A 12200-nucleotide genomic window follows, 5' to 3' on the forward strand; every position below is an offset into this window, starting at 1 on the left:
TTACTACATCTTTAAAAAAAAACTTTTAGCTGAAGCGATTATAGTCCATAGAATATACTCAAACACTTGAATCTGTTCTTATCAATTTCCTTTAAAAATAACTAAATTATATTGTCATTAATTAATAACAGAGGAAAAATCGTAAATTTAGTGTCTCAACCGAACTGTTATTAAATTTCAAAAATTCGGAATTGTTCTTAACTGTTATAGGGCTCAGTAGGCTACACCACTGTTAAAAGGCTTAGATCCCCACCCAGCATTTTTGAGTTTAACAGAGCATAAGTTAGTCTTAAAGGACTCGCGCGACGATTGAAAATAGTCATATTTGCGCTCATTTTCTGATCATAAAAGACTGTTCTGTCGGGAGAAAATGGTACCCTAGCCGCGACTCTTCTTGATTCGCTTATGACTCTTTTTTTAATCATAAAAAAAAATCTTCCACGAGTCATCTTTTAATCATAAAAGTGTCTTTCACGAGTCATCTTTTAATCAAAAAAGAGTCTTAATTTAATCATTTCTGACTCATATTCGAATGAAATTTTCAATAATTTGCAACCAAACAAATTTTTGTATTAATGTACTTTTCATTTACTATATATATATGTATATTATCTTAAAAAATAACAACAAAAAAGTAAATAGATATTCAAAACAAAACATAGAAATTCAAAAAACAATATAACAAAAACAGTAATAGAAATTCATAACATTTAACATAAATAATTGAAACAATGTAGATAATAACAAAAATATTTACAATATTATTTACATGTATGTTTTATATTACTCTAAACGCCTACGCTTCGCCAGCCTGTCATTGGCATGGACAAAATGCTTTTGTAGCTCCGTATTCAAATCTTTGTCCGTGCATTTATATTTTTCATTAGTAATATCTAAAAAGGAAAATATTAATTAATGAAAATAATATATTATAAGCCTCTCTTTTGGCCACGCGACGCAATTGTTTAACTGACATAATCACCTTTTTATTTGATATGTTTATGTATGTTTGCACTTCGCACTTGCACTTCACGATCGAATGACAAAATTTAAACATTTCGGCATGTGCTTAAGAAAAAGTGCCGTTTAACTTACATAGATCTAAGCTTAGAATCGTTTTTGGATCAGCCAAGCAAGCAGAATATAAGTGCATAGTAACAAAGCAAAACCAAGCAATGATCATATTTTAATCACCTGCATGCTCATTTGGCGATTGCTTTGCATTTCGTTTTTGTATTTGAAAGCAATCATACTTTGAGCATATGGAAGGGTCATTTATGAGTCTTCTTTCAATCGCCCAGGAGATTAGTCGTTTTTTAATCGTCAAGGGGACTCAAAAAACACTTATCAAGATTTCTGTTAAAACAGTCTTCCAAATGCTTGCTGGGGAGCTGCTTTGCACGTTTTATTTTGTCTACTGTAAGATAGATAACAATGTAAAAAATGCATGAATTTTCTAAATACTTAACATACCGCTTTGCATAATCTACTCAACCGGGGACTACTCCGCGACATCAGGTCAGTCGTGATAGTGATGCTTTACGATTTAACAGTTATTTTATGTAAATCGGTCTGTTAAGCTAACAGTGTATATTTCGGATAAAGGCGCATGCGTCCAAATGATTCAAAATTACTCTGCTTAAAGCAATTCATATTTGTGTTCGATGCCGTTATTGCTCACACAATGTTACGGCCGAATTTATTAATCTTTATTTAATGAGGTATTTATTGCCCTATTTTCAAACGTGTTGATTTGAAATATTATTATTATTTTAACCCATAGAATTATATCTATACTACTTGTTAATTTTGAAAAAACCGTTAATGGTATTTAATCCGATTAGGATTAGCTGAGGATTGGGATTGTAAAGCATAACAGTGTTAAAACCATTTTCGTTAACCATTTTCCGAAAGTATAGTGTCATACCGTTAAATTAATAGACCGATTTTCTACTGCAAGAAAATATACTAAATGCGCCAAAGTAGAAATACTAGAATTGGTCTACTTTTACCTCAGCAACTACAGCTGTTATTCGACCATCTCGAAGAGTTATCGATAGTGCACGTCTAACAAATTTATCGTAAATAGTTATCGGAGCCAAAATTGATTTTGAAAATTTTTGAAAATTATACAAAGTTTTTCAATGTTAAATCCATGGACTTGGTAGAAAAGTATATATAAGTATATATAAGTCATTAAGAAATTTTGAGACAGTCAAATTACAAGTTATATAATTTAATAATAGACTTCGGCGGAGCAACGAAAAAAAACCCAAAAAATTAAACTAAACTTTTTTCATATATCTTTATCCAGGGAAGTAGACTAAACTTTATGATAAGACCAGCAAATGCTAATGGAGCAAAAGACACTGGCCACACAGAAGCTTATAAATTTTACATTATTACGTATTTGTGCGTATTTACGTATTACTTTTCCTGATGAGCAACACATCGCGATCGGCTCATTTTTAAATTTAAAGGCATGGCAGTGCGGGCATTCTTTGTCCAATGTACCAATGACCACTTTGGAATGTGCTGTAAACTCAATGCACTTGTTGACGCTGTCGGTCAATTCCTTTATGGCTGTTGACTACGAATCTGCGCGCTTCTCTTCGTTCTAATTGTCTTTGCTGGTTTCGCTCATCTCGTGCCTCTTGCAATTGTGATGCACGTAACTGCGCCATGCTTACACGGACATATGTATTGCTTTGTTGCCTTTCTTCATCTGATATTTGTGCTCTTCTATCTTGCATGCTTCTAGATTTGAGTGTTCGACGACTCAAACTATCCCCTTGCGTTTTTGTTGCATTGTTGTCTGGTAATCAAACATAAATTAATCAAGTTAAAAAACTGTTTAGTGATAAACAGTATTGTATTCGATTGCTCATTATTTGCCTTACCTTTTATATTAATAAAATACGTATATTTATTAATCACGTTCGCGTATTAATAAAATGTGCATGAAAAATTTTTTTACATGAGAGCATGACCGAAAACTGTCACTGTTATCAAGCCTACTGAGTAAATTCTCAATGACAATGCAAACCCTCTCAATAGCAATAGGGAAAATAACAAATTTTTCAAGTATTCATCAATTTTTCAGTATTTTTATGATATATTCTGCTATTCGGGGCGGAGAGAAATCCAACAAAACAAAAACCATGCAAATTGGTCCAGCAGATCTCGAGCTATAACAAACCCGACTTTGGTTTATATATAGATTATTGGAGCTTACCTCCTTCGTGAAGGTTATTTTTAGCTTAAAAAAACAAGACATATGTAAAACTGATGCTGATACATCATACATGCTGATACATGCTGATACATAATTTTATAACCTTTAGTTTATTACAGTTGATCACAGCCAACAAAAAAAAGTCGGTTATAGAAACATTAGACCATAGATATAAACACTTCTGGTTTTCCGCCTTTGGGACGATGGAAAATGTATAATAAAAAATCTGAGATTGTTTAAGAACTATAAATTTAATTAATTAAATGCTTACAGGCATCAGTAATTACAAGTTGTTATTTAATCATAATTATATTAACAGCGTTCACTTCTAGTCTACCGTTTAATCAAATCAAATCACAATTTTTTTATTTTGGAAAATGTTAAATAAATTAAATAATTTGTATGATATATACAAAAATTATATGAATCTTGTGGAATAATGGATATGAAAAATATTATATTTCAAAATTTATTAAAATGAAAATCGAATAAAATAAAATTTCCGTTTACGCTCCAGTTCATATATCTTAAAACTTTGATCTATTTACAAGTATCTACAAACTATATATACATAAATATTTCTAAATTTCATATTCATACATATGTAGACGTAGATGTGAATTAAAAATTCACTTGAGTTTAATAATTTAATTTATATAAATATCAACAAATGTTAATAGCTTATAGATAATGATCCCATTTGCCCAATACAGCGGCCTTCTTCATCAAAGGTGGCCAAAGTTAATCGAGACAGCTTATTACACAATATTCCATTGCCTGTGCTTTGAATAGGGTTCGGCTCTAAAAAAGAGAATGTATTTTTATTATATTAGCAAAGGCTCAATCAAGAATTAGCAACTTGGAGCAATCCAATCGGGACGTTGTGGTAAAATATGCAAAAAATTAAATAACTTATCTACAAACATTTACAAATATAAACAGATTTCCGGAAGCTTTTCCGGATACCACAGGCCGCTAAATATTACGTGATCACTTTAAAACAATTCTATTCTTACTTTAAAATTTAGGTTCGTCTTTAATAATACTAATTTGCAATAATCTTAGATATATTTCAATTTCAATTTTTCTTAGCAATGTGGGAAGACTAACTTACCATCATGGCATTGCTCAGTCGAACCTCCTTCTTGTTTTCTTTTACGCATTTGCCCAGTAAAATGGGATATAAGAGCATCAATCATAGCAGCTTGCTTTGAAAACACTTGAACAAGCTTGGATATCTGTACTCCATTTTCAATAGCGTCAAACTAAAAAAATCAATGGTCATTTGTTTTCAGATTGCATACACAATTTTAAACACAAACCTGCAAGAATATACATGTAAGACACTCCAAATCATCACTGGCACTTGGCTTAGCATAATCCCATGACAAATCTTCATATCGGAGACCCAATAAGAGAGTCTATGAATATATGAAATATAAATGTTAATACAAATAATAATATAACCCAACTTAACAAAATAATAAATATTTTGAAAAAAAAAAGAAAATGTGGGTATTATGTATTTGTAATAATTATTTATACTCATATGTAAACATATGAATAGGCTTATATAGAAAATAGTACATTACATTTTCGAAGCAGTCAATAATAAAAACTCCTCTTTCGTTGACAGCAATTAATACTTCCATATCCTTATGGTTAACTAAAGACATAATTCCTCTCACTGGCTGTTCTATTTGTCCATGGAAAAAGGCCGCCCTGTAATTAAAAATATACATATGTACATATTGAAACTCAGTCTTAAAATATGAAAAAAAAATAGCATGTTAAAAATTAATCCTTATATTTTCGAATTATCGAATGTTTGAAATATAAATGGTTCGAAATTTTAAGAGAAAATAAATAAAACTTCGAATTATCAAGGTTTTTATTTAACGTAATGTACATATGTTCTTAACTGACACCGTTGCCAAAGGTTCTGATGTATCGTCTTCATCTTTATCGATGCTCTTTTCATTCGTATCTGTCGCAGATAAAATTTCATCATCGGTTAGGAATCCTGAAATATCCACTTGAACATAGTCTTTTGCAACTTCGCTTTTCTTCTCACCTCCTTCTACTTTTCCAATTAGTTTCTTCTTTTCAGCAATCGTAAATTTTTATACTTTTTAGGACTCATTTAATAAAAAATTTTAATATGTATACTAACGAAGCGATTCGTGCGGAAGCGAGCATCAAAATATGCCTATGTTTTATGCGTAACACGCAACAACGCACAGTAAAATTAGTTTCAGGGGAGTCCCAAAATTCAAATTAAAAGTTCTTACTAACACACCAAGAAACTTCACAAATTCGAATTGTCGAGTGTTTAACCATATGAGTACAAATTACCGCGTCTTAGCAATGATTTTTTAGTTCGAGTTACTGAGTGCATAAAAATGTATGGACTTAATTCGAAATATAAAGAGATTTTGTAGGGGACTCGTGATAACTTTGAATTAATAATTGGTTCGAAATAACGCAGGTTTGAAATAACAAGAGTCGACTGTATATAAGATCCATCACTGCATTATTATTAACTATTATTACTGCACTATTATATTATTATCGAGGAACTTGAGAAAGAAAATGATAAACTTTTTACTACATTACATCATTTATTGCTTGTGAGATTCCTATCTCTATACGGATAGACAGATGGCATTGCTATATCAATTAAATTCGTCATTCAGATTAGTAATATATGTGTTTCGGATGTGTTACGCCCTTGCCTGTTTTATAAATTTTTATTGTTTTCAATGAATTTTCAACTCAAACTATTGATAATCAAATTTGATTTGTGCGAATGTACTCACCCATAAAATGGCAATGCCCAGCAAAACTCCAAATATTTTCGCATTAATTTCCGGGTTGTGGCAGTCTGTGGCACCCGCTTGAATTGTTCTAAAAGTTTGATTTCGGCTGAATTCTTTTGGCTTATTGGCAACCACAACCAGCTTGAACTTTTCGCAACATGTTTTGGTAGAAATCTTGATTGGTTTTCTCTAAATATTTAATACTTTAGTAAATTGTTAAGAACATTTCATTTTGAGTCTCACCTAAAAAACCCCACAGTGTGGGTGTGGGGGTTATACGGTCCCAGCTCAATTCTAGCTTGTATACCACCTAACATTAACGAATGCACGGGCTCCATAATATATCTTCCATTTAGTACGCAATGCTTTGCTTCTTCATACAGCAGCTCTAGAATCCGATGATCCCTGAATTTGTTTCGCACATAAGTTTGGTTTTTTATTGATCCAAGTGTCTCGACTTACTTGATTTTCTCCTCATCCCGCTTAGAAAAAAATACATTTCGCTTAAGAACTATCATAGGTTCATCATACTTTCTTTCGATCGGATTGCCATTGCTAAATTTTTCCAGCAAGCTAGACCAGGCTACTCGAACAATATATGGACAATGATGCGCCTTCAATTGCATTTCCAGTAGACTACTTGTCATCCATAGTCCAAATATACTTTGAGCTAGCAATTTGTTAGAAATTCCCAATTCTTCGCATCCAAGTGCAGCTGCTAGCATTACTTGAGAGGGACACTGGGCAGTACCTTCAATCTCCATGTGCACGGCGACTCGTGACATCAAGTATACGCAAGTCGGAATTACCTAGTACATTCATAAATCATTCTATAGAATATCTTAATGATCAAATGAAGAACTCACATTCTGAAGAGCGCGGGTAGTCGCCGCATTTGATTTCCCAGCACTAGAGTAGGCGGAAGAAGAATTAACACCAACAGTTCGTTTTGATATTATGGGGTTTTTTGCACCATCGTTGTTACTGTATTTCTGTTGAGCTGGTAAGCAATTTGTCATACCTTTAAAAAAAAAAAATTATCCAGCTGCTTACTAGTTCTATTAAATTACATTACCGGATGAGCTTCGTACTCCAGTCGGTGGTCCGAGTGAATTGCCGTTAGTCACGATATTGCCGCCGAGGTCTGAAATATGCAGACCACTGTGACAAGTGTCGTTGGCCGACATGGACATAGCTGAAGTCACTTGTGCTGATGCCATGCAGTCACTCTCATTTCGACTCGCACTGACAACGCTAGACACGCTCGCAGAGGAAGCAAATGTGCTTCCGGCAGCTGTCTGAATTTGAGCTGTTGTCACCACACGATGCACCGTATACATTACAGGCGGTACAGGCACATTGACGGGAACCAATGACACTGGTGTATGGGAGCTCATTTGTTCACATGACGCCACATTAGCATTATTCATATGTGTTTGAGTAGCGGCTACAACGCGGCCATTTCCAGTTGTATTTGAGTATAGTGCACAGTCAATGCCATCATCGATCGCTTCAATCCCTGAGCTCGGGCTGCATGCAGTGGTTTGCTGATTACTCTGTAGCTGATGGCTGTGAGTATTTTGATTGATGTGCAATTGATGCTGAGCGTGTTGATGATTTGGTGTTAACTGTGGCATTGGCTGCTGAGACGGAGTTTCGTTACTACATTTTACATTATTCCCCAGATAGTAGTCTTCACGACACTTAACATCCGTGGTGTTGTAGTAGAGGCGAGAACTGTCAAAAAAGGCGAACTGAAACATTTTCTATATGTCGAATCAAATGCGTCGACTTACTGATAATCCTGGGATACTGACTTCTTTCGATTATACTGCAAAGTGCCCATTGGCACAGTCATTACATTTATATAGTTTCCTGCATTATTCGAATTATTACATTGACTACTGCTATTGCAGTTAGAAAACGTATATGGACTACCCAAGCTTCTGTTTGCTATTTGCGATTTACTGTTGCTTCCATTTTTTGAAGGCATATCCCTCCCGGTGAATCCCGTCGATTCTGCATGAGTCGAGCTACACGGTATATACTCCTGACCGACATTGCTCTCATAGCACATTTTATTCACGGGCTGTTGAGAAACTGTTGATGGAGTTAGATTCTGCTGTGGTCCGCTTCGACAATAATATTGATTCGTCTCCATTTTGTCATATTCTATAATTAAATCAACTGAATTGTAGTCTTTGTAATGCTTATTTTCAGTTTTCTCATCAAATGAAAACTTCTTCAAAATATAATTATGGAATATTTATTTCAGCTTTATCTAAATACTCTTTTAATAATGAGTTGTCCCACGATTTTTATACCCTGAATCCATTTTCAATGGGAAATCAGGGTATAATGGTTTTGTTGAAATGTATGTAACAAGCAGAAGGAGGCGTGGCAGACCCCACAAAGTATATATATTCTTGACCAGGGCGACGAGCTGAGTTGATTTAGCCCTGTCCGTCTGTCTGTCTGTCCGTCTATCAGTATGTTTAAACGCGTCGATTTCAGAAGATACAAGAGCTAGAGACCTCAGTTTTTTTGTAAAATGTCCGTGTATACCACGCGGATATCGAGTTTTGCTTTAAAAATCGATAACTTGTCCCGTTATTTTTATCGATAAACCCCCTTATCGAAAATCAGTTCTAAAATTATAACTCCTACAACTTTAAAGATAGTCTTCAACTTTTTCATGTAGATTTTAATGCATTTTATACAATTTCGGTTTTTCTTAAAATTTACCCCCTACTCTTATAACCACCCCCTCATCCACATATTTTTAAAAGGCGTATTTAAAAGGCGTATTGTGTGTGTGTGTGTGTGTGTTTGTGTGTGTGTGTCTTGTGTCTTGTGTAAGTAAAACAACGCGAAAAATTATTGAAATAGCTATCGCTCGAAGGGTTCAGGGGATCTCGTAGTCGAGCAGTCTCGACTTTATACTTGTTTGGAAATGTATTTTATTTAGATAAAACAAAATAGAGTCATATTGATATTAACTTTTATAATACATACTGATACTGGCACCCTTATGACCTTACGGTCTCTCTTTGAAAATAGAAAATATGAATGAGATTGTTTTTTTTTTTTTTTTTTTTTTTTTTTTTTTCTTGAATTCATATATGTATCTCTGTATACATACGTAATTCAGATTAAATTTTCTGTTTGCATTTGATATTTTATCAGTTAATATTTTAAGCGTAAAAACTGAAGCCACGCCACGCTTAAGAGACGAAAACCAATAGACAGGATTTATCGAAAAAAGTATTAACTTGTCTGCGTATGATACACACGATATACACGAGTGTATATTTAAAATTTCATTCCTCACCAAAATACGGACAAAAAGAAGGCAGACATCGCTACATTGACCTAGCTCGCAATTCTGATCACGACATACACATATATATTTTATGAAGTGGTCACGCCTCCATCTTTTTGCGAAAGCTTTATACGCTTATTATTATTATTATCCACATTTCAATGGATTAAATTTCAGAAGATATCGAATATAGTACACAATATATAGTAATATACAAAAATAATTGTATCTCTTTAAATCGGTGAAATTCAATTAAAAATTGAAAAATAAAGAAATCACGAATATTTTCAACGATCTATTAATTGGCTATTTAAAAAGAAATATATATATTTTGTAAATAATATTGATTGTTTTACTTAGGTTTAACGCCATTCATTTTGAAGAGCCCGAGCTTTTGCCGTGTTGCAATGTATGAATTCGTTCTATTTGCATATTTATATATAAAATAGGTAGGAGTGACTTAGTATAAACTCCAAAGAGCTAGACAATAAACGGAAATTTACGAAACAAGCGATCTGAAAGCAGTTATCAAAAAATACAATAAAAACAAATATTGAACTCTTTGGTTCCTACCCAATACTCAAATTTCAAACCTGTTATCAGACCATCTTAAACGATTTTACTGAATAAATTTAAATAACCAAAATAAACAAAACAATAATTTTCCATTCTCAGTAATACTTTTATTTGCACACTAAATATCATTTTACAAAACAATTTATCTTATTTTTCAATTTTCAATAGGTATTGCCGACCATTATAATAATGCTTTTATTACTTAATTTATTAAGACACGCCTAAAGTACCTGTCTTTGCCTTTGTTATTAATTCGGTAATTAAACATTTCTTTCTTTACTTTGTCATTTCTAAGATCTATAAATGAATATTTTTCATTATTAAAGTATATTTTCAGCAATCAAGTTTGTTATTAAACGAGCATTTCTTCACTTCAATCAGAATTTTGCACAAAATCGTATAATTTAATCAATGCACGTGTGTTTAAAACTGTGTGCGAGTTTATCTACACATCCTTAAAAATTTTATGTGATTTTGAATTCTTACATATGTACGTACATACATACATATATGTACACAAACACCCATGTAGGTATACTTAAAGTCCTTAGCAAACATTCTGGTAGAACAAAGTACAAGTTGACTCGTGCACTACTTCAATTTTCGATGTATACAAATATGTAAGTGTTCACACACAATCACATACACGATTTACCTAACATAATATAATTTGTCTGAATAATTTTAATATTCACTAGCACTTCAATATTTGTTAAAAATATTGATAAATTGATCAATCTATGTGCTTGTCGTAAACGAAAAACTGAGTAAGGCCCCCAATCCCTGAATATCCATAATTTTTTTCTTCTCCATATAATGATGTTTATGGTGCACTAACTCACCTTGTTACCTTCATTGCTATTTAATATGTATATGAGTGTCCCAGTTTTCTTCTAAATTATGATACTTTTCAGAGTACCGATTTAGAGTATTAAACAAATAATAAAACACATTTAGAACTAAGATGTATCCAATACATTTTGTACACTAGAACAAACTCTAGTAAACAAATACATGTATACTTGATTCCACACTGGTATGTCTGTGCTTTCGTGTCGTGAACTAGCGCATGCGCAAGCAAACAAACTTCTGCATATTTCGATTACTGCATTGAACGAATATCGAATTCCCATGTCCGTCCAGTTTTTAGAATGAAAAATGTAGAAGTAATAGTAGAAGTAATATTACAATTATTTCCTAAGCCCGTAGCCATGGCCCTAAACTCATTCATGTAAAAGGATAGAAATGCTATTGTAACGAAAAAAAATTCAGATGATAAAATGAGTTAACCGAGTCAGAGAAGTGTCTTTACAAATTTAGTATTTTCTAATCTGCCTCATTATCTATCGATCATATGATTATTAATGACTATACTCACCTTTCTAGTTCTCAAAAATTCACTGTGGTGCTCTTAATTATAAAGGATAATATCTGCCAGTTCTTCTAAAATGTTCTTTTGCCACTAGATGGCAAGCCGATCCAAAGACTCGTGCCAAATCTGTTCACCACTTCAAGCTGCAACGCAAATTTCCTTGCTCCTTAACCCTTTATATGGCACCACGTCCGAATTTGACGCGGTTTGTTGTATTAGATAGAAAACTGAAAATAAAAAATACGCTTTGTTTCGTTTTCCATAATTTTGGTTCAGTACGAGTTTATAAAGGAAAAAAGATTTGTTGCAGATATGCAACAAATGTGCTTAAGGGCAAATTAAATTACTGATAGTTCTCTGGGTATTTAGAAAAACTTAATTTTTAATTTAGATATACTTAAACTATTAAACATTATTAAATTTTATAAAATTTTTAATTAAAGGTAAATATAAAAAAAAAATTGTTTCTTCTGTTGAAACAAAAGGCCACTTCACATTTCCCGCACATTACTTGTGAGAGTCCTGTACACTTTGGGTACTTGCACCTTATTCATTTTTCACCCCGGAAAGGCCAATGTCCGGCCTGCGGTACCATTCGATTTGGCACGCGTAAAGTAGGACCTCTTTGTTTTGTTTTTGCTGTAATTCGTTATCAAACTTCCATTGGGGTCTTATTGGCGAATGTACAAATTGGTTTCATTTGAAATATGCTCAAAAAGTTTTCTGCAAACAGATACGAAAAGAATTGTATGGCCTCCGAAAGCTTAATTACATCAGGAGGCAAGGCAGTACTTTGGGGAAACCGCAGTTGACACTCATTCGAAAGTAATTTGCGTTGTCTCTATAGCAGAGATCTTTTTAGGTTGATATTGCTAT

General features: G+C 33.0%; 1 protein-coding gene and 1 long non-coding RNA gene across 4 annotated transcripts; both read right to left on the reverse strand.

Moving 5' to 3' along the window:
* Window positions 1-756: 756 nt before the first annotated feature.
* LOC116804891 lies at window positions 757-3038 on the reverse strand. Its single transcript, XR_004364920.2, has 4 exons — window positions 2901-3038; window positions 1474-2815; window positions 983-1417; window positions 757-893 (listed from the first exon to the last, which is right to left on the reverse strand). It is a non-coding gene; the product is annotated as an uncharacterized LOC116804891 (long non-coding RNA).
* An 802-nt stretch (window positions 3039-3840) lies between these two features.
* LOC6572027 (FERM domain-containing protein 8) lies at window positions 3841-11549 on the reverse strand. 3 transcript variants are annotated; one of them, XM_044007579.1, is made up of 11 exons: window positions 11331-11549; window positions 7851-8226; window positions 7130-7791; window positions 6921-7075; window positions 6517-6863; window positions 6298-6459; window positions 6055-6243; window positions 4828-4957; window positions 4558-4656; window positions 4350-4500; window positions 3841-4036 (listed from the first exon to the last, which is right to left on the reverse strand). In XM_044007579.1, exons 2-11 carry the CDS (start codon window positions 8213-8215, stop codon window positions 3909-3911), a joined length of 2388 nt encoding a protein of 795 aa, XP_043863514.1. In that variant the 5' UTR covers window positions 8216-8226; window positions 11331-11549; the 3' UTR covers window positions 3841-3908. The 3 variants fall into 3 exon arrangements, with proteins under 3 accessions (XP_043863514.1, XP_001998181.1, XP_043863515.1); XM_001998145.4 differs by lacking the exon at window positions 11331-11549 and adding an exon at window positions 10795-11246; XM_044007580.1 differs by lacking the exon at window positions 11331-11549 and having other exon boundaries at window positions 7851-8241.
* Window positions 11550-12200: the final 651 nt, after the last annotated feature.

This window comes from Drosophila mojavensis, unplaced genomic scaffold, assembly GCF_018153725.1.
Source record: "Drosophila mojavensis isolate 15081-1352.22 unplaced genomic scaffold, ASM1815372v1 contig_19, whole genome shotgun sequence".
Classification (NCBI taxonomy): domain Eukaryota; kingdom Metazoa; phylum Arthropoda; class Insecta; order Diptera; family Drosophilidae; genus Drosophila; species Drosophila mojavensis.